The sequence below is a fragment of the Nilaparvata lugens genome, chromosome 5 (genome assembly GCF_014356525.2).
Source record: "Nilaparvata lugens isolate BPH chromosome 5, ASM1435652v1, whole genome shotgun sequence".
Lineage (NCBI taxonomy): Eukaryota > Metazoa > Arthropoda > Insecta > Hemiptera > Delphacidae > Nilaparvata > Nilaparvata lugens.
This window is the reverse complement of record NC_052508.1, coordinates 21,142,281-21,166,430: the sequence shown is the minus strand read 5'-3', so window position 1 is coordinate 21,166,430 and position 24,150 is coordinate 21,142,281. Positions and strand designations below refer to the sequence as shown.

The 24,150-nt window shown below is 35.8% G+C and overlaps 1 protein-coding gene across 2 annotated transcripts in view; it reads right to left on the bottom strand.

Annotated features, from left to right (window-relative positions):
- Positions 1-707: 707 nt before the first annotated feature.
- The window catches only part of LOC111053872 (protein arginine N-methyltransferase 7), a 65,771-nt gene continuing 42,328 nt past the window's right edge, over positions 708-24,150 (bottom strand). For both annotated transcript variants that reach the window (XM_039427930.1, XM_039427929.1), the window contains exons 7-12: positions 13,980-14,187; positions 13,104-13,229; positions 11,154-11,366; positions 10,786-10,943; positions 3,194-3,435; positions 708-899 (exon numbers count right to left, since the gene is read on the bottom strand). In XM_039427930.1, the coding sequence (XP_039283864.1) occupies positions 859-899; positions 3,194-3,435; positions 10,786-10,943; positions 11,154-11,366; positions 13,104-13,229; positions 13,980-14,187 (988 nt within the window). In that variant the 3' untranslated portion in view covers positions 708-858. The remainder of the gene's footprint in view (positions 900-3,193; positions 3,436-10,785; positions 10,944-11,153; positions 11,367-13,103; positions 13,230-13,979; positions 14,188-24,150) is intronic.

The window sequence follows — 24,150 nt, the reverse complement described above, 5'->3', positions numbered from 1 at the left end:
ATCAGCTGGACGGGGAGCTTGGTTGTCGTGAGCGTGTGAGGAGCCTGGAACCTTCGTTCCAGTAGGGGATTAGCTGTCTGGGAGACTAGTTGACGGCAATGGTATATTTTGCCAGGGGATTTGCTGACGCCTGTAATCAAAATTGCGAGGAGCTTAGTTGTCAGGGAGACAGGTTGGCTGCGACCCGATATTATCTAGTGATTTTAGGGTGAGTGCAAAACAGAGATCGGTTAGGTGTTACGAGTTCAACGTTCTTGGAAGCTGAAGTTAATTATTAATATATTATTTTTATCAAATTTATACTGAAGATACAGATTATTTATTTTTAAATAAGGTACATATTCTTATTCGATAGTATCTTGATTTTCTTCGATTACAGTACGAAATCCAACAAGAACGCTAGTATTTGATTAGATAATTTGTTCATAATTAAAGCATGTCCGCTCTCTGTTTGTACACACCCATAAGCTGGGTTTACTCCAAAGTTATTAGGAAAATGTTGATAGCTTAATCCTCATAGATTCTATTAGATTAAACTGAACTTGACAAACACATAATTATTATGTTCATCATGTGTATGATAAGTTATATTCAATCTAATAGAATCTATAAGGATTAAGTTAACATTTTGTTGATAACTTTTGTGTAAACGCAGCTTTAGGCATGAGGGACTGGTCGGTTCTATAATACACGAATAGTCATTTGTGAATTGTTCAACTTTTTTTATTAAAAGTTTCATGCAAATTAAAATATTTACACGCGAACACCAATTTTTTGATAATAAATGTATTCTGGTGTTTTGAATTCTTAACAAAGTCAGGTTGAGAGACGGATGAATTCTTCTGGAAATTGGTGCTTTCAAAATGAACAAAGAACAACTGGATCTCCACCATCAGGATCTGAAAAAAATAGGAGGAAGGCATACATTTTTAATAGTATTTAAATGGTAATAGTTAAATAGTAAGAAATTAACAAACAACAAACTATTTTTAAACAGGGCAACTTGAGTGATTTAATATTTTTGAATGGCAAAAAACATTGATCTTGTTGCACATTTCAGTATCAACCATATATTGCGAAACAAATCAAAAACTGATGAGTGATGAGTGTATGTCAGACTTTGTTACCAGTTCATGCAAAGAAATTGTTAAACTCTGCTCAGCATACAATGATACCAGATTTCCTGAGTGAACACACCTCCAGTAAATAGCTTGTTTCTAAATACAACTAATGTGACAGAAATTTATGAAGTTATTGAATTGAAAAAAATGCATCTCCAAGTTTGGATAAAATCAGTCCATTTTGTCTTGAACTAATAAGAGATTATATCGTACGCCCATTGGAACATATTATTAATAAATGTTTTACGGAGGGCTATTTCCCAAAGGGCTTTTAAATCTGCAAAGGTAAAATTGCATTGCATAAATCAGGTGATAAAACCAAACCAGAAAATTATCGACCGATAAGTATCTTGAATGTAAGAACTTCAGAGCAGTTAAACTCCTCTCTCTTACATTTAAAATTTGGAAAAGAGTGATAAACAGACGCCTGCTTGGAGTTACATCTGTGACAGAGAATCAGTGCGGCTTTGATAGTGGTAGGTCTACTACTGATGCAATGCACTCTGTTAGAATCCTAATAGAAAAACACAAAGAAAATAAAGCAGACTTGCATTTAGTTTTTATTGACCTAGAGAAAGCATTCGATAGAGTGCCAAGAGAGCTAATCTGGCAAGCAATGAGAGCACAAGGAGTCCCAGAGTACTACGTACATGTGGTAAAAGATATGTACCATGGAGCTAAGACAAAGGTCAGGAGCCCCGCTGGAATTGGGGAGGAGTTCAGTGTAGAGGTTGGGGTTCATCAGGGTTCAGCCCACTCCTCTTCAATCTTGTCATGGACTACCTCACTAAAAAAATTCAGCATCCAGCACCTTGGGACATTTTGTATGCGGATGACATTGTTCTCATAAGAAAAACGCCAGAAGAATTGCAACAGACTCTTGATTTGTGGCGTGCCAGCCTGGAAGCAGCTGGCCTAAGAATTAGCAGAGAGAAGACGGTCTATAGGCACTGCAGCTTTGGAGACAATGATGATCAGGCACAGGCACACATACACTTGCAAGGTACTCCACTCCCAGTAGTTAGTCAATGCAAATATTTAGGCTCCATAATCAGCCATGATGGAAGCATAGATGCGGACATCTCAAGCCGTATAAACACTGGATGGATGAAATGGAGAGAGCTAACGGGGGTACTTTGCGACGAAAGAATGCCTGTGCCCATCAAGGGAAAAGTGTATAAAGCTGCAGTGCGACCAGCAATGCTATATGGTAATGAGTGTTGGCCCCTGAAAAAATAGCAGGAAGAGAAACTCCATTCTGCTGAAATGAAAATGCTAAGATGGGCAGGGGGCGTGACTAGACTGGACCATATTCGAAACACGCATGTTCGGGGCAGTTTCCGGGTGGCACCGGTCTATGAGAAGATAATGGAAGGAAGATTACGCTGGTATGGACATGTAAATAGACGTTCACCCAATCATATGACAAGGAAAGTACTTGATATGGAGACACAGCCGAGGGGCAGAGGCAGACCCCGTCTCACATGGCTAGGTTTAGTTCATAAAAATATGAAGCAGTTGGACCTGACAAATCAGACGACCCAGGATCGTTCCAACTGGAGACTTAGATCGAGGAGAGCCGACCCCAAATAATGGGAAAAGGCAAGGAGGAAGAAGAAGATAAGTATCTTGAATAGTTTTTCTAAAATTATGGAGAAAATTATAAAAAAGAATCTTAAATTACCTGAATGATAATAACTTTATTGAGAAAAATCAATTTGGCTTCCAACAAGGAAATTCTACAACTGATGCAATCATGCAACTAACTAGGATAATTTATGACAATTTCAATACGAAACAAATTGTATTATTAATTTGGAAATATTTCTAGTGATTTTGTATTTTGGCGAAATAAATATTTACTGTCAAGTTGGGCATTAAAATCGTCATACACTCCATAATGAAGTTAAATGGAGCATTAACTTTCAAGGTCCATAAACAATGAACAATTTAATGAGTGTCCTAGAAACCGGGGCATTAGTATTCAAATTCGAGTAATTAAAAAATATAAATTCACTTTTTGCAAGTCAGAAATGAGATCTATTAAGTTATGTACCCCAACCGCAACCTACCGGTGTAACTGAAGAACAGGTTGAGATAGTTGGAGAGGTAGGTGGATTTGAGGTTGACAGTGCCGCCTTTCTTGGCGTTGAGGGTGCGGCGGTGCCGACTGAAGCAGACCGCCTGCCGGCCGTGGATGTCCCAGGCCACCGACTCTCCCGGCCAGATGAGTCGCGTGCCACCTTCGCTGATCCGAGTCACCTCATCCAGCATGTAGTCCACCCACAACACAACACCATCTATGCGGCCCGCCCTTCAAAACAATACACAGTATGTTCAGATTAATAAAAAAATTGTAAGTGAAATTGGTATAACGTTAACTAGTAGTACTGTGAACAGTAGACCTCACGCAGTATTCTCATCCACAAGTACCTGATTGAAACTATAGACCTTATGGAAATACAGCAATAGACTGGCTTCTCCTCACATCTGTGTAATCACTTGTCAGCTGATTTATGATGAATAATTCTATGGTCTGATTTTACTCTAATATTGGCGTATGAAGGAGGCTCCTTTCTCCTTTTATATTATCCTTGAAATGCAAAATTTCCAAAAACCGTGTATAAACGTCGACGCGCAATTAAAAAAGGAACATACCTGTCAAATTTCATGAAAATCTATTACCGCGTTTCGCCGTAAATGCGCAACATTAAAACATTTAAACATTAAGAGAAATGCCAAACCGTCGACTTGATTCTTGAACCTCACTTCGCTCGGTCAATAACATGCAGACAACATGCATAAAAATGAAATAAAGCTGAAAAGGAGTGATCGAAAACGATATTCAAGAAAGATCGATGAGAAAAAATCAGCAGGTCGAATGAAACCATCATAGCCCTTATTTTATATTGTTAAGGAGAAAAAGAGAACTCAACAGATTGTCCCTCTCACTCTGTAAAGTTCAGATTGCAATGATGATTGCAAATCTTCGCTAGAAGAATGAAACAAAGAAAAAATACCAAATTAGAATGATCGATTTTGTTCATTAATTGGAACAGGGTTGAAGAAAAATTCCTCAAAAATGTAAAGAGTTCTTCAGTATAATATTTACGTAGATATTGTAGCAGCTCGCCCAGAAGGGAGTGCCTCAATACTGTGAAATTTCAATTTGTCTGGTATAACATAGACTAAGATATTATGTTCAATTAGGTTTTAAAGGAAAGGTTAGGGGGGGGGGTTAAGTTTTGGCTTATGAATATCAATATATTAATATTATTCGAAATGTAATGATAATTTTAATACTGAACACAAGTGAAGGTAAGTTGAAATACTCGCATGTTTGAGATATCGCACTTAGGAATGACACCCAAAAGAGCGATTAAATCAAGACGCGATCGATGGGAGAAGACCAGTAGGCTGTAGGAAAACATTGTGACCCAAATTTCTACGCGAATGGCCGTTTTCACACTTACAAGCTGTTCGCCGAGGCGTGTGGGCGAACCAGAAAGCTGTCGGTATTTTGTCGTGCTCAAAGGCAAGCCTCGGGCGAGCCTTGTTTGCACGTGTGGACGCTTTATTATTGACGCAAATTATTGTTCTTGGAAAGTTAATGAATGACAAATCAAATTGTGATCCAATAACAACAAATTATAGATTGAAGGATTTTTTGTAATTTTTTGGGGATATTTGAAGTCTCAAATATTTAAATGGAAACATGCGTGAAGTATATTTGTACCAAAATCAACAAATTTAGAACTTTAAGATTCAAGTAGAAATAGTTTTCCTATTGGGTTCCTACAAAAAAGTATAGAACACATATTTTATTGAAGCTTGAATTCACTGTAACTTGTTTGTTTTATGATATCGATCAGAGTTGGTAATTAAATTTGTAATTTTTAATACGCTATTATGGGTTTTAGATAGCTAGGCTATAGTGAGATTTATACAAACTTTTAGTATTCCTTATAGGGCTAATCGTTTAGAAAATACTTTATCTTGTTTTATCATTGTTTATGAGCAGAGATAGTTGAAAATGGGCAATCATTCAGTAGTTACTGTCAATTCTGTGGCGCAGAATTTTCCCCTCATTCGGAAATTCGGAATAATTTTTGAAATTCGGAATATATATTTTAAACTAACAAATGAATCAACCGATGCCAAGAATCTCAAAGTTAGGGCCAATCGCTCTTGTGAAGTGATTGCTTCCCCTCATTATGGTATCATTTACTGGTTGAATTAGATTCAGTGAATTATCAAAATCATGTTTTAATATCCTAATAAAGTTGGGATCGTCAATCTCATATCTGATGTCGTAGCAATTTATTTCCATACTTGAATCTATCTTGTATAATCTTTAAACCCACCAACTTCGTTTGTTACGTTTTATTTTCGATTTCATTATACTAGCTATTAAAATAGAATTATGCAGCTGCAATTTGTAAATTTCTTCCATGACGCCATGGTTGTCATGATGTGGAAAATTTACATCTACCATGTCTTCCTGTCGTCTGCAAATCGGATAGCTTTTTGAATGCCGGGGCATGCGTGGAACGCGTACAGGCAGACGTACAATGAATGCCGAGGCGTGTGTCCACACGATTGAGGATTATAATTATTCTCATAATTTGTTTTTTTATTTTAATGTTGGGGTATTTCTGTCGAGAGACGTAAAGTGATTATACGATTATTTGTTTTCTATAGACCTATTATATCCAGTAATGTATTTACTTGAGAAATGTTATTTTGAGGTTTGAGGTATTTAACCACAATATTAAGAAGAATCACATTCTTGTAATGAATTAATATCAAGTCGTATGATATTGATAATATTAATAATTAAATATTATGTTAATAATATATTGATGTTACATTAGCTTGTAGCGTCATATCTAGATGAAATATTCGAAAAATTGACTCACACTTCAAGTTCAAAACTTGTTTCAAAGAAGACTGGTTTTTGAGGTGCTGTGTCACACATATTCAGTTCGAACAATGTGAATGGCTTCGAGAGAGCTTTGGTCTTGTACTCCCATAGAGGATGCACTTCCATTGGATTATCAGCTTTCAGGATAGCATTCTGAAAAATAATTGTTGAAAATGTTGAATTTTGATATATCACAACAAGGTAAATTCCTTCTAAAACTTTGATAATAGACTTTTCCACTCTACCTTCCACTTTACATACTATCGCAAGCTTTGTTACAATACTAGATTTGTATAGAACTAAATGAATGAGAAACACAATACAACACTAAAAGCATTAGATCGAATGAGAATCAAACTTACGTGAATCATTTCGTTGTAATCTGTCATTTTGAATCCCATTACTTCATCGACAGGTACTCTAATTTTGTGAAGATGTTCAAATTGCACAACAACGCCTTGGATCGAGGCAGAGCAAGGAATCACATTGCTGCAAGAGCCTTCTGTGCGGAAGCGAATATTCTCCCAGGGAAGTTTCGAAGTTCTGAAGAATGGCTCATTAATGCACAAATTCACCTAAAGCAAAGAGTAAAGCATGCAAGAATCACTGAATTATGAAGTTGATTCAACTGCAATGAGATATCGCAAGTAAAATAGGATTCTAACATGTAATCAGCTCAAGACTTTCAATGAACTTTATTGAACTTATTCAGAAACTATTCTAATTCATTTATTTGATGTGATGGTAGAGTTTGGACAATAATGTCTATCACTTAACAACGATAGTGAGTTCCTGGAGAGGTATGAGGATTTTTTTATCGCGGATGAAGCCAACATAACCTTATTTGCCTGTACGTGAGCAATGAAATGAGTGCGTGGATGATTGATGAGATATGTTCAAACCACAGAATACAATACAGAAATGAAAGTCGGCTAGTATACTGACGCCAAAATTCGCCATCTTGAAAGAAAGTTCAGCATTTAATAGTAGTAGAGATGGGAAGTTCGGATTAGGATAACCGTCCACTGGAACCTTATTCAACCGATCCTGACAAATCTGCCGGCCGTTAATTCGGCCGAATATGGTCGTCCATTGTAACCGTTTACGTCAGTCTAGTTCAGTAGTTGGCTGAACTATTGAATATTGAATTAACTACTATCATAGCCACCAACATTTTTCAAAAACAATGATTGTATTGAGATTTTAAAAATTGAATAAACAAATATCCACTAAATTTGTAATTCATTACAAAAATTTTACCTTCAGATCCTATTTGTTCAGTAATCTTTGTCCACAGATTCCTTTGAACATCAAGACGATGATATCTTTTGTCTCGCACATCCCACAATGGAACATGCTCTTGAACCAAACTTATAAACTTTTCATTGTCCATAGTTACATCTTTATAAAACAGAACAACATCAAAAACAAAACAAACAAGACTGAGAAACAATTTTAGGTTCGGAATACTTTTTTGTCTCAGCTCGACTAGTTAATTCGACTGGATAGAGCCGGAAAATTCCATTCAATTCGGATCAAAAAATTGATCGGCCGGAGACGGCCGTGCACAGCCGTATGAACCTGTTGCAATGGACAAGCATCTATTCCTTTGTTTGTTGGGGATCGTTCGGTCGCGTTCGGTAGTTTTCGGCCGATGCTAGTTCGAACGAAAACGGTTCTAGTGGACGGCCCACCTAACCTTACCGATCCGGGTCAAACGTTCTCGTTCACTGCCGCGACCCGTTCAAAAGACCCGGATAGCGGTAATTTCAATTTCTAACAAGATGGCACAGTCACGTGATGTGGTCTTGATGCACTCAAGTCTTGGCATCATGTAAAATGCATTGTTTGGATTGATACTTTCCATTCTGTATGTATTCTGTGATCAAACGTCCACGCCTATCGACAGGAATCGGACCCACAACCAGACAGACTGAAGGTCTTAGCAGGTAGGAAGACTGTGTTAGCAGACTGAAGGTTGTTACGTTCCAGACTCACTAAAACACCCTTTATCTGCATTTCGTTAAACAATTTGTACTCTGACGTCACATCACACTTCTTGGAAATATATTATGTTGCACACTCAGAATAATATCGAATAATTGATCGGGTGAAGCTGCAATGAAGAAAAGAATCATGTGAAGAAGAGAACGTTCAGGGAAATCAGTTCAAGAAAAAATAAATATAGGGTAGATATAAGTATTTTGAACTTCAACGATTTAATTCTATATTCTCACTATCTTGATAATGGTAAAGATTCCTCCGTGGTATGTGTGTGTGCGTGAGTGGAATAAATTAAGATAATTTAACTTAATTTACATAAGTATTTTGAGTTTATTTTAAAGCATTTGAGTTCTAATTGTATTTCACTACTGTGACAAATAAATTCTTAAGCAGACAGTATTCAATGACTTGTGATATATTATGTAAGCTATATAATTGAATAAAACTTCATTTGATTTGAAATTTGATTAAAAAAACCTCCTGAATCAGCTTCATTTCACTATTTGAGCCACGTACATGGTAAACTTTCAGTTTTTCATGATACTTACACAAAATAGGTAATCAAAGAGCAATATTTAATTATCAAGCTTCAAGAGTTCCACTCCCACATCGAGTCAGTGAACATAACGTATGAACTCAGTTTAAACCTAAAATTAAGTATGCTTATACTCTTATACAAGCATGACAATTGCATTAGATACAAGCATGAGATATCTTTCAGATTGTCAAGGAATTCCTCATCAGATTTTATCATATTCGGTTAATTATTTGACATACATCAGCATCCATTTTTGCCTGATCATGCGTATGTCCCCTGAAAATCCTACTTACTAGTTGATAAATTTGATATTGATCAGCAAAACTAATTACCAACCATTTGAGCACCGAGTTTGGCAGCCACGAGACCCATGAGGGAGCTGTCTCCAGTCGCCAGCACAACAGAGTCCGGATTCACCTTCTTCTTCAAGACAGCGTTGTACTTGAGTTTCCTGTGGGGATCGTTCAGTTCGCCCATGCGCTGGCGTGAGCAAACGTAATGCAGATTGCACGTGCACATTGGTTGGGGCAAGTCCTCCACTAAACTGTACATTGAAAATAATATTTTTTAAATTTATTTACCAAAAGCATTTATAATATACGGTATATACAAAATTAAGAACTATATCAAGTCAAACAAAGGAACAGATTATATATTTCTCATTGGAAATGTTTTCGTCTTTCCTACCATATCCTTAGAATTGAATCTTGACTGATAGTTTCCTTAGTTATCGACGTTTTTTCAAAAATAGCGAATAATTTATAATATATTATAGATATTATATTATATTATAACTCGAAAACTGTGGTCGATACAAGAAAACTTTACTGGACATTTTTTTGAAAATTTCATGTAGAAATTATGGTCTTCGGCTGTTACAACTTTCGTGTGACACTGTATAAACTAGAAGACTTAACACCAAGCAAATGGCAGGCCAGGTTGGTTGTCAAGCCTGATCTGCCTGTGTTGGTTGTTAGAAGAGTCGTCTATTAGTTTTTTTGAAGTTTAAGTAGTTTTTCATGACTAAAGTGTTTCAAGTTGAGTTATTACGTAAAGGTGTGAATCTGGCGAGTCACTGAGTGTATAGTCTTCAAAATTGATAACTATTTATTGTTTTGATGATATTGTCAAGTTAAGGTAACCTCAATATCAACTGTGCAAGTGTCCAATTGTTGGAGAATCTTTTTTGCGCGGGAATGAGCCAGCTGTTCTATCGCTGTTTTTCGTGTTGTGCTATTAATCTGTTGATGATAAGTTGAAGGTGAAGGCATCGCCTTATCTTATCCACCTGTCACTTCCACGTGGAACGGCTGATAACTTAACTAACGGCATTGTTTATTTCTTCTATCTCGTAGTATAGTTGAAGAATGTACAGTATAATTTCTATTATGAACTGTATAATATAAAAATCTCAAGCTACTGAATTCTTCCCTGTGGTACGGAGAGGGGAAATTCAGTACGATTAAAACAACGACGAGCAAGGGCAACCCGGCGCTATTAGTTGACTCGTTCAAATACCGAAAAGCGGGACCTGTATCCTCGGGTGAAATTGTTTGGAGATGCTTAGCTAGAAATTGCAATGCTAGTGTAAGGACGGACGCTGAAATTGTTATTCTTAAGAGTAGAATGGGAACACATAATCACGAGAAAATGGTCATGGATACGCCTCCTTTTGCATCTAGATTACAAAGCGTAAGAACACTAAATTCGTCAATCACAAGTAAAACTCCTACAAGTTCAATGAACAGTCTACCAGAAAATTTGACTCCACATTTGGATGTATCAGCAAAATCAGATGGCAAGCTTTTTGAATGCCGGGGCATGCGTGGAACGCGTACAGGCAGACGTACAATGAATGCCGAGGCGTGTGTCCACACGATTGAGGATTATAATTATTCTCATAATTTGTTTTTTATTTTAATGTTTGGGTATTTCTGTCGAGAGACGTAAAGTGATTATACGATTATTTGTTTTCTATAGACCTATTATATCCAGTAATGTATTTACTTGAGAAATGTTATTTTGAGGTTTGAGGTATTTAACCACAATATTAAGAAGAATCACATTCTTGTAATGAATTAATATCAAGTCGTATGATATTGATAATATTAATAATTAAATATTATGTTAATAATATATTGATGTTACATTAGCTTGTAGCGTCATATCTAGATGAAATATTCGAAAAATTGACTCACACTTCAAGTTCAAAACTTGTTTCAAAGAAGACTGGTTTTTGAGGTGCTGTGTCACACATATTCAGTTCGAACAATGTGAATGGCTTCGAGAGAGCTTTGGTCTTGTACTCCCATAGAGGATGCACTTCCATTGGATTATCAGCTTTCAGGATAGCATTCTGAAAAATAATTGTTGAAAATGTTGGATTTTGATATATCACAACAAGGTAAATTCCTTCTAAAACGTTTGATAATAGACTTTTCCACTCTACCTTCCACTTTACATACTATCACAAGCTTTGTTACAATACTAGATTTGTATAGAACTAAATGAATGAGAAACACAATACAACACTAAAAGCATTAGATCGAATGAGAATCAAACTTACGTGAATCATTTCGTTGTAATCTGTCATTTTGAATCCCATTACTTCATCGACAGGTACTCTAATTTTGTGAAGATGTTCAAATTGCACAACAACGCCTTGGATCGAGGCAGAGCAAGGAATCACATTGCTGCAAGAGCCTTCTGTGCGGAAGCGAATATTCTCCCAGGGAAGTTTCGAAGTTCTGAAGAATGGCTCATTAATGCACAAATTCACCTAAAGCAAAGAGTAAAGCATGCAAGAATCACTGAATTATGAAGTTGATTCAACTGCAATGAGATATCGCAAGTAAAATAGGATTCTAACATGTAATCAGCTCAAGACTTTCAATGAACTTTATTGAACTTATTCAGAAACTATTCTAATTCATTTATTTGATGTGATGGTAGAGTTTGGACAATAATGTCTATCACTTAACAACGATAGTGAGTTCCTGGAGAGGTATGAGGATTTTTTTTATCGCGGATGAAGCCAACATAACCTTATTTGCCTGTACGTGAGCAATGAAATGAGTGCGTGGATGATTGATGAGATATGTTCAAACCACAGAATACAATACAGAAATGAAAGTCGGCTAGTATACTGACGCCAAAATTCGCCATCTTGAAAGAAAGTTCAGCATTTAATAGTAGTAGAGATGGGAAGTTCGGATTAGGATAACCGTCCACTGGAACCTTATTCAACCGATCCTGACAAATCTGCCGGCCGTTAATTCGGCCGAATATGGTCGTCCATTGTAACCGTTTACGTCAGTCTAGTTCAGTAGTTGGCTGAACTATTGAATATTGAATTAACTACTATCATAGCCACCAACATTTTTCAAAAACAATGATTGTATTGAGATTTTAAAAATTGAATAAACAAATATCCACTAAATTTGTAATTCATTACAAAAATTTTACCTTCAGATCCTATTTGTTCAGTAATCTTTGTCCACAGATTCCTTTGAACATCAAGACGATGATATCTTTTGTCTCGCACATCCCACAATGGAACATGCTCTTGAACCAAACTTATAAACTTTTCATTGTCCATAGTTACATCTTTATAAAACAGAACAACATCAAAAACAAAACAAACAAGACTGAGAAACAATTTTAGGTTCGGAATACTTTTTTGTCTCAGCTCGACTAGTTAATTCGACTGGATAGAGCCGGAAAATTCCATTCAATTCGGATCAAAAAATTGATCGGCCGGAGACGGCCGTGCACAGCCGTATGAACCTGTTGCAATGGACAAGCATCTATTCCTTTGTTTGTTGGGGATCGTTCGGTCGCGTTCGGTAGTTTTCGGCCGATGCTAGTTCGAACGAAAACGGTTCTAGTGGACGGCCCACCTAACCTTACCGATCCGGGTCAAACGTTCTCGTTCACTGCCGCGACCCGTTCAAAAGACCCGGATAGCGGTAATTTCAATTTCTAACAAGATGGCACAGTCACGTGATGTGGTCTTGATGCACTCAAGTCTTGGCATCATGTAAAATGCATTGTTTGGATTGATACTTTCCATTCTGTATGTATTCTGTGATCAAACGTCCACGCCTATCGACAGGAATCGGACCCACAACCAGACAGACTGAAGGTCTTAGCAGGTAGGAAGACTGTGTTAGCAGACTGAAGGTTGTTACGTTCCAGACTCACTAAAACACCCTTTATCTGCATTTCGTTAAACAATTTGTACTCTGACGTCACATCACACTTCTTGGAAATATATTATGTTGCACACTCAGAATAATATCGAATAATTGATCGGGTGAAGCTGCAATGAAGAAAAGAATCATGTGAAGAAGAGAACGTTCAGGGAAATCAGTTCAAGAAAAAATAAATATAGGGTAGATATAAGTATTTTGAACTTCAAAGATTGAATTTGAATAATTGAAGTCATTAGTCAAGTTATTAAATGATAATGTTAGAATTTATTCTTAGTTGGATAATAAATTACAACGAGTATTACCTTGCCCATTATTTCATCCAATTCACCCTGTGTTGTCACCATTTTTACTTTATCAGAGAGCTTGTTATGCTCAATTAGATCTTCATAGACAGGTACCGCCAACTTTTTATCCTCGTAACAGTAAACCTAAAAAAACAAAATATTCAGGTCACAAAAAATAAAATCATCGAAATTCTTCGGCGGAATAACCATTGTGTTTCAAAACATTTCAACGATTTAATTCTATATTCTCACTATCTTGATAATGGTAAAGATTCCTCCGTGGTATGTGTGTGTGCGTGAGTGGAATAAATTAAGATAATTTAACTTAATTTACATAAGTATTTTGAGTTTATTTTAAAGCATTTGAGTTCTAATTGTATTTCACTACTGTGACAAATAAATTCTTAAGCAGACAGTATTCAATGACTTGTGATATATTATGTAAGCTATATAATTGAATAAAACTTCATTTGATTTGAAATTTGATTAAAAAAACCTCCTGAATCAGCTTCATTTCACTATTTGAGCCACGTACATGGTAAACTTTCAGTTTTTCATGATACTTACACAAAATAGGTAATCAAAGAGCAATATTTAATTATCAAGCTTCAAGAGTTCCACTCCCACATCGAGTCAGTGAACATAACGTATGAACTCAGTTTAAACCTAAAATTAAGTATGCTTATACTCTTATACAAGCATGACAATTGCATTAGATACAAGCATGAGATATCTTTCAGATTGTCAAGGAATTTCCTCATCAGATTTTATCATATTCGGTTAATTATTTGACATACATCAGCATCCATTTTTGTCTGATCACGTTTGTGCCCCCTGAAAATCCTACTTACTAGTTGATAAATTTGATATTGATCAGCAAAACTAATTACCAACCATTTGAGCACCGAGTTTGGCAGCCACGAGACCCATGAGGGAGCTGTCTCCAGTCGCCAGCACAACAGAGTCCGGATTCACCTTCTTCTTCAAGACAGCGTTGTACTTGAGTTTCCTGTGGGGATCGTTCAGTTCGCCCATGCGCTGGCGTGAGCAAACGTAATGCAGATTGCACGTGCACATTGGTTGGGGCAAGTCCTCCACTAAACTGTACATTGAAAATAATATTTTTTAAATTTATTTACCAAAAGCATTTATAATATACGGTATATACAAAATTAAGAACTATATCAAGTCAAACAAAGGAACAAATTATATATTTCTCATTGGAAATGTTTTCGTCTTTCCAACCATATCCTTAGAATTGAATCTTGACTGATAGTTTCCTTAGTTATCGACGTTTTTTTCAAAAATAACGAATAATCTATAATATATTATATCTCGAAAACTGTGGTCGATACAAGAATACTTTACTGGACATTTTTTTGCATATTTCATGTAGAAATTATGGTCTTCGGCTGTTACAACTTTCGTGTGACACTGTATAAACTAGAAGACTTAACACCAAGCAAATGGCAGGCCAGGTTGGTTGTCAGGCCTGTGTTGGTTGTTAGAAGAGTCGTCTAGTAGTTTTTTGAAGTTTGAATAGTTTTTCATGACTAAAGTGTTTCAAGTTGAGTTTTTACGTAAAGGTGTGAATCTGGCGAGTCACTGAGTGTATAGTCTTCAAAATTGATAACTATTTATTGTTTTGATGATATTGTCAAGTTAAGGTAACCTCAATATCAACTGTGCAAGTGTCCAATTGTTGGAGAATCTTTTTTGCGCGGGAATGAGCCAGCTGTTCTATCGCTGTTTTTCGTGTTGTGCTATTAATCTGTTGATGATAAGTTGAAGGTGAAGGCATCGCCTTATCTTATCCACCTGTCACTTCCACGTGGAACGGCTGATAACTTAACTAACGGCATTGTTTATTTCTTCTATCTCGTAGTATAGTTGAAGAATGTACAGTATAATTTCTATTATGAACTGTATAATATAAAAATCTCAAGCTACTGAATTCTTCCCTGTGGTACGGAGAGGGGAAATTCAGTACGATTAAAACAACGACGAGCAAGGGCAACCCGGCGCTATTAGTTGACTCGTTCAAATACCGAAAAGCGGGACCTGTATCCTCGGGTGAAATTGTTTGGAGATGCTTAGCTAGAAATTGCAATGCTAGTGTAAGGACGGACGCTGAAATTGTTATTCTTAAGAGTAGAATGGGAACACATAATCACGAGAAAATGGTCATGGATACGCCTCCTTCTGCATCTAGATTACAAAGCGTAAGAACACTAAATTCGTCAATCACAAGTAAAACTCCTACAAGTTCAATGAACAGTCTACCAGAAAATTTGACTCCACATTTGGATGTATCAGCAAAATCAGATGGCAAGCTTCCTGAGTCGTTACTGGAGGAGGAGACTGCATTGGATAACAGCCTGAGAGTGATAAAATCAGCGGCTACTGAACTAAAAGTGAAGGACTCCTCTTCGGAGTGCTGTCCACATCTAAGGCAGGAGATTCATAAACTTCGGGAGGTTCTCGACAAACGTTTAATAAAGTGGGAGGCAGCTGTGGATCGTGCTGCTGACATGGAGAGTAGCCTAAATAATTTTAGAGTGAAATGTAGGTGTGGAGAATCTCAGGTTGACGTTTCTTGCAATACTGAAAGTACATCTGTAAAATTTTCTGTTGATGAAAATGCTTTTTCCCTAAAAGAGAAAATTAAACATCAGAAGTTAGAAATTGAAGGTTTAAATGATCAAATAAAGAGAATGTTAATTTCAATTGAAACTTTGGAAGAATATAATCTTCCTCTTCAAAACATAATATCTCAAAATTCTTCAAGACTAAATCGCTTGGGTCCCAAGATCAAACCAATATCAAATAGATCGTATGCCTCAGTAACTGGAAAAAATAGAACATTTCGAAGAAATATTGTGAATAATTCACGGGGTAGTGTCTATTTGTGGGCTGATAGTCAGGGGAGAAAAATGAGAGATCTGATTTGGGAGAGACTGCCGGTGGGCTACACATGTGAGGCATACGTTGCACCAGGAGCAACATTTGAAATAATTTCGAATGAAATGCTTTCTTGTAGTAGACGTCATAATCTGGGTGTAAACGATTGGGTAATAGTTATGGCGGGCACTAATAGTGTGTCTAACAGGTTCAAAAATAGCGATATTGAAAGTTACATTTGTAAGTTGAGTAATCTAGTAAACTAGTAGGGAATTGTAATTTAATACTGTCAACTGTACCGTATAGGTATGATTTAAGTTTCAATTCGGTTGAGAATGAAATGATTGATTCACTTAACAATGAAATTCGTTCATTGTGTAATAAAAATAATATCCATCTAATAGATATATGGTATCTTGATCCTTCCAACTATACTAAACATGGACTGCATATCAATAAAAAAGAAAACAGAATTTGAGCAAAAAAATAGCTGCATTAATTGGAGAGTGAGACAGAGTAAAACCAAACATGAATAACTTTGTTGTCCCTAAAATTATTAATCGTGCACTTAGTCATGAAAAGCATTCTACAGGAAAATCTATTGACAGTCAGAGCAATGTGCAATCTTCTCTGATAATTGATGAAACTTTAGGATCTGCTAACGATTCTAGTAACGTTGACAACGCTCCTGTTGCTCTAAATTCGTCATTAGTGGAGCATTTAAATTAGTAGCACATGGCAAAGATGCTTCAAGCATATCTGCTGTAGATTTACAATTGAAGAATCCTACTCAAACGAATATTATTGACAGAGGGTCTGATATTGTTATGATTTCAAATTCTGTTGCTAATAGTTCCTGTAATATAACTAGGTATGATGATTATAACAACGAAAAAGTTCATTGTTTTTCCTGGAATGTACAGGATATTTGTAATAAGTTTGACTATTTGTCTCTAATTTGTACTAATTACAATATAAAAATTCTTATGATATCCGAGCATTGGATTGATAATACTGATTTGGATTTCACATATATGCCTGGATTTAAAACTGCCTCTGTTTTTTGTAGATCAGATCGTACAAGGGGTGGGGCAGCAATTTTTGTTTATGATCAACTAGAATTTAGGACTCTTGATCATATTAGAGACATGTCAATTGAAATGGTATGCGAAGTTGCCGCAATTGAACTTATAAGAAATAAAATGATAATTTTGTCAATTATAAGCCCTATAATAGAAGTGTGAATTATTTTAATGATTTTTAACGTGCTTTTATAATGTATTAAGTGTTGTGTTTAAAAATGGTTACAATCTGGTGATTGGCGGTGATTTTAATGTAAATTTGATAGGTCACGATTGTTTCAAAAACGACTTACTGAACTTGTTTGAATGCTTTGGTTTGAGTGTAACAATAAGGGATATTACTAGACCTGGTCTTGATGGAGTTTCAAATGGATCGTATATAGATAACATTTTAACTGATATTCATAATAGTCTATGGTCATCTGAAATCATTCAGACTTTTTTTTCTGATCATGATGGAATTCTGTTAAGGCTTAATTTAAATGATAGGAATGTTAAAACTACTGCAAATAATAAGTTTAGATTAATAAATGATGATAATGCTAGAATATTTGTCAGTTATCTGAATTCCATAAATTGGCTGGAGGTCTACTCCACACTTAATTATAATGATAGATACAATAAATTTTTCGAACTTTTCATGAGAGCTGTGAATGGTTCTTTTCAATTGAAATCTGTAAAATCTAATAATTGCAAACAAAACAGTAAGTGGTATGATAGTAGTCTTAAAGCATTAAAGGTCAAATGCGATGGCCTTTATCATTTGTATAAAACCTTCAGAACACCTGAGTTGCTCTCCCTCTAAAAGAATCTAAAAAGTTGTACAGGCTTGAAATAAAGAAGACAAGAATTTTGTATCATAATGCAATTATAAGTAGTTCTATTAATAAGAGTAGGGCTATATGGAAAATTGTAAATAGTTTCACAAAAAATAAATGTAGTAATAGAACTTAAGTTGATGATATAACCTCTGAGGACTTTAACAATTTCTTTGTTGAACATATTTCGCAGTTGAGCCAAGATATACCTGTTAGTGTTGAAAATACAGCTTTTTATTATAGTAATTTGACAAGACCAAGTGTGAATTTCTCTTTCAAGCCAGTGACTGTGGGAAAAGTTTTCCATACAATTTTAGGTTTAAGTAATAGTAAGTGTATGGATATTTATGGACTTAATGCTTCGATTCTGAAAATAGCAGCTGATAAAATAAGTGAGGTACTGGCTTTTTTATTTAATGATTGTATTATTGCTGGTTGTATGTATCCTGAAAAGTTGAAAAATGTAAAAGTTTTGCCTACACATAAAAAGGGTTCTAGAAAGGAGAAAAGTAACTTCAAACCAATTGCTATTGTACCCGTTTTCTCCAAGGTTTTTGAGACTTTGATTCATGAACAGATGTCATCTTATTTTGAGCCCAACAATATATTCACACATAAGCAATTTGGTTTCAGGGCTGGTAGAAGCACAAATGATCCTATTGTTGGTGTTGTTAGTGGGGTTATAAGCAACATGGAGTCGGGTGATTCTGTGGGTCTGAGGTCATGCGATTTTTCAAGAGCTTTCGACACTGTTCAGCACCACATATTGGGAGATAAACTGGGTTTCTATGGCTTTACACCAGGCGCAGTGCAACTTGTTTTATCATATTTGACTGACAGGAATCAGTTTGTATACAAGGATGGGGTTTTGTCAAATGGCAGATTGGTAGAGTTTGGCGTGCCTCAGGGCTCTATTTTAGGCCCTATTTTCTTCAATATCTATATAAATGATTTGCCGATTAATATTGATGGAAACAGTCTGGATGGTTACCTTTTTGCTGATGACTTTGGCTTAAAAATTAATTGCCCATCCGAGTTTGATCTTGAAAGAGAACGAAACCATAGTTATTTTATTCTAAAGGACTGGTGTGCAGCTAATAATCTGTCTCTTAATGATGAAAAAACCTCTGATATAATTTTCAATTTCAGAAAGCAGAAGGATGCTACACCACTCAAGTTTCTAGGTGTTATGATTGATTCATGTCTGTCATGGGAGGCGCACATTGATTTTTTGTCAGTTAAACTCTCCAAAGGCCTGTATATGCTTCGCAGACTATGTGTAACTGTTGATAGGCCTGTGCTGATGAATATCTATTACGCACACATTCAGAGTCTCCTATCATATGGAATTATGCTTTGGGCTAATAGTGTTAAAGCCAATTCAATCTTTGTCCTTCAGAAGAAGGCTATTAGAATCATATGTGATTTGCCTTTCAATGCTCATTGTAGACCACATTTCATAGAACTTGGATTGCTGACATTGCCATCACTGTATGTTTTTAATATTTTATGTCATGTACAAAAAAAATTGGATAAATATGATACAAACCAACACCATAATTTAAATACACGAAATAGACATAGACTTAAAATTCCGCAATATAGCCATTCCAAATCTCAGAGAAACTGGCACTACATGTCAATAAAATTAAATATAACTCCACACCAGAAAAATTAAAGTTACTAGCATTCACTCGATTTAAAAATAAGATTAAATATGTATTAGTTAATGAATGTTTGTACACAGTAAATGATTTCTTTTCTATAAACTGGGTACCATTTCTCTTATGATATAATGAGTAACTTGTGATCTATGCTTTACATTACTTGTTAATTGTATTTTCAAGACTGACTAATTAATAATAGTGATTTAAAAAAGATGTATTTTGACGAAGTCGATGTATTTTTTGTAAATATTGAATGACTAATAAAATTCTATTCTATTCTATTAAATGATAGATTTTTTTTATATTTGTAACATTTTATTGTGTTTAATTTGTTTCGTAAATCTTTGTAATTTTGTTTTGTCTTGTTTTGTGTGTTTTTAATAAATTGAAAAATTGAAATTAATAAAATAATTTGAAGCCCAAAGACGAGAACTATCATTCTATTCTTAGAACAGGAAAATATTGTGTTTATCTGGCCCTTGTTATAGAGAATCAATCAATGGTCCAACTGACAGATATTGTACCGGTTGCACAAATGCCGGTTAAATTTTAATCGTAATTAATTCCACGAGAACCACTCAGAGAAGCCGTATATTCAAGAAAGCCTTCTCTGATTGGTTCTCGTGAAATTAATCACGATTAAAATTTAAGCGGCTTTTGTACAACCGGGCCTTTGACTGTAAGTTTTCTAGTTATATCTCAGAAACTGAGGTCGATATAAGAGAATTTTACTTAACATTTGTTGTTAAAAATTTCATGTAGATTGTCTTTTTTCGGTAAGGGCTACTCTTTAATCATAAAAATACAAATAAAAATCTTAGTACCCTTTTTTACTTTCCTTGCCCTATTACCATAGGTAAGGAAAGTATTGCTTTCCAAAAAAAATTAAGGTACCCTAATTTCATGTTTTCTATACGTTTCAAGGTCCCCTGAGTAAAAAAAAAATGATTTTTGGGTGTTGGTCTGTGTGTGTGTATGTGTGTGTGTGTGTGTGTGTATGTGTGTATGTCTGTGAACACGATAACTCCATTCCTAATTAACCGATTGACTTGAAATTTTAAACTTAAGGTCCTTATACCATGAGGATCCGACAATAAGAAATTCAATAAAATCCAATTCAAGATGGCGGAAAAAATGGCGGATAATTACTAAAAAACCATGTTTTTGAGTCTCATGAGTCTCATTTCTGGGAAAATTCCATGAGCTCGGTAATATTCTTGAGAAAAATGGCGGATAATGACTAAAAAACCATGTTTTTCACGGTTTTCTCGAAAACGGCACTAACGATTTTCTTCAAATTTATACCATGGATAGCTATTCATAAGCTCTATCAAATGACATGATTTTTTTCTGGGAAAAATTGCAGGAGCTTCATAATATTCTTGAGAAAAATGGCGGATAATGACTAAAAAACCATGTTTTTCACGGTTTTCTCGAAAACGGCACTAACGATTTTCTTCAAATTTATACCATGGATAGCTATTCATAAGCTCTATCAAATGACATGAGTTTTTTCTGGGAAAATTGCAGGAGCTCCGTAATATTCTTGAGAAAAATGGCGGATAATTACTAAAAAACCATGTTTTTCACGATTTTCTCAAAAATAACTTGACCGATTTTTTTCAAATTCATACCCTGTATAGTTATTTATCAGCTCTATCAACTGGCATGAGTCTCCTTTCTGGGAAACCAATGGGGGGTCCATCCCATCCTTGGGAAATGGACTTAGTAACCTCCTTCTCGTGCATGAGGTAGGTAGGTAGCGCTGTTCATAAAAAGAACACTTTTATGGGCTGAACACTAAAAGGGATAGTCGAGATATTTCATCTGTAGAACAGCTGTTTTGACGACTTTTACGACTGAAAAAATCATCGAATTTCACAATTCACACGAAGAAATAGTTATTTGTGCATCTAGGGACTAAAGTGCAACTTTTTCTCCCTGAGGGAAACTGTTGTCGCCCGATGGCGTAGCCGAGGGCGACAATTTCCCTGAGGGAGAATAAGTACTTTAGTCCCGTGATGCACACAACATTTTTCCTCCACCTACACCAATACCTATAACAATGAATAATTTTACTACATCTTCACGCTTTCACACTATTTCAGCTCTATTTCGATTGTTAGGTTATGTTCAACCGTTGGTGGATATGAAAAAGTACACACCTCTAACGTCATTAGAGGTGTGTACTTTTTCATATCCACCAACGGTTGAACATAACCTAACAATCGAAATAGAGCTACTTATTTCCTAGAGCTAAAATATTCCAAAGATCGAAATAGAGCTCTTTTACTTTTCCTCTAACGACCACGACAGTGTTGCCACATTCCTCATTCTTCAATCGCGGCGTTGTCGGACTTCTTCCCATGTTAATCTTATGGGTTTATTTTTACTCCCTTGGGAGTAAAAGTGATCACTTTTCCCGCTGGGAATTATTTTTAGTCCCATGGGAGGAAAAGTAGTACTTTAGTATTCGATTCCAGGGTGTAAAATGAGACTTTTGATAGTAGGTGGAGGAAAAAGTACTTTGAAAACAATTTTATATACACATATAGAATTACAGAAGTCTGATCGCAGTTTCAAATATGGGCAAGGAAAGTTGTGTGAGTGCGCCACTCCAGATTTTTAAAATTGTTTGCACACAACATGTTTCGGCTATGATGCCGAAATATGTTTGCTCACAACATGCATCATAGCTGAAACATGTTGTAAAGAAACAATTTTAAAAAAGGTTGATAATGGCATCATATCCGAAACATGTTGGTGGATTCACGGAGGATCGGCAGCCTTGATTGTGGGTTGATTGGTTTGTGCTTTCCTCCCCTTCCCCCTCTCACAAAGAGGCAAGATAACCTCTCTCCCTCACCCCTCTTTCATCCTCCCCGTTTATCTTTCAACCCAGCACTTCAAGAAGCGTGCTCGAGAAGTCAACATCGTTTCGTTCCGTTTCTCCTGTTCCGTGGCGTTCGAGCTGAACGCAATTACCTCGTCTCGTTTCGTGATATATGTACAATATCATATAGGCCTACGCATAAAGACAGGATATCGTCAGCAGTAACTTCTACACACGAGATACAGTCCACTTCCTCGCCAGTTCCAAGGTTAGTGCAAATTAAAGGCTTACTTTTGGGGCTGTCGACGTTTTCGTGAATTAAATCTTAACTGTACCCCAATCCATAGGTTTGGGGACAGGACGGGATTACCACATGTGAGCAAACAATTATAAAAATCTGGTGTGGTACACTCACACAACTTTCTTTGCTCATATTTGAAACTACGATCAGACTTCTGTATATGTGTATATATAATTGTTTTCAGAGTACTTTTTCTTCGTGTGAATTGTGAAATTCGATGATTTTTTCAGTCGTAAAAGTCGTCAAAACAGCTGTTCTACAGATGAAATATCTCGACTATCCCTTTTAGTGTTCAGCCCATATAAGTGTTCTTTTTATGAACTGCGCTACCTACCTATCTCATGCACGAGAAGGAGGTTACTAAGTCCATTTCCCAAGGATGGGGTTGACCCCCCATTGGTTTCCCAGAAAGGAGACTCATGCCAGTTGATAGAGCTGATAAATAACTATACAAGGTATGAATTTGAAAAAAATCGGTCAAGTTATTTTTGAGAAAATCGTGAAAAACATGGATTTTTAGTCATTATCCGCCATTTTTCTCAAGAATATTACGGAGCTCCTGAAATTTTCCCAGAAATGAGACTCATGTCAGTTGATAGGGCTTATAAATAGCTATCCATGTTATAAATTTGAAGAAAATCGTTAGAGCCGTTTTCGAGAAAACCGTGAAAAACATGGATTTTTAGTCATTATCCGCCATTTTTCTCAAGAATATTACGGAGCTCCTGAAATTTTCCCAGAAATGAGACTCATGTCAGTTGATAGGGCTTATAAATAGCTATCCATGTTATAAATTTGAAGAAAATCGTTAGAGCCGTTTTCGAGAAAAACGTGAAAAACATGTTTTTTTAGTAATTATCAGCCATTTTTTCCGCCATCTTGGATTAATTTTATTGAATTTCTTATTGTCGGATCCTCATGGTATAAGGACCTTAAGTTTAAAATTTCAAGTCAATCGGTTAATTAGGAATGGAGTTATCGTGTTCACAGACATACACACACACACACACACACACACACACACACACACACACACACACACACACACACACACACACACACATACACACACACACACACATACACACACACAGACCAACACCCAAAAATCATTTTTTTTTTTTGACTCAGGGGACCTTGAAACGTATAGAAAACATGAAATTAGGGTACCTTAATTTTTTTTGGAAAGCAATACTTTCCTAACCTATGGTAATAGGGCAAGGAAAGTAAAAATCTGGTGTGGTACACTCACACAACTTTCCTTGCTCATTGAACTATTTAAAATTTTACATCTATTTTCGCTTAAAAACCTTTCCCCTTATTTTGATCAAATATTTCTCTTGTAAAAAAAACATCCACGGAACAAAGTGCCCTTTTTATAACCCTACCTTGAAATTTCCAATATAGTTCGCTAAATAAACCTAAGCCTCAATATCAAACGAGAATAATTTAGGAGAAAAACA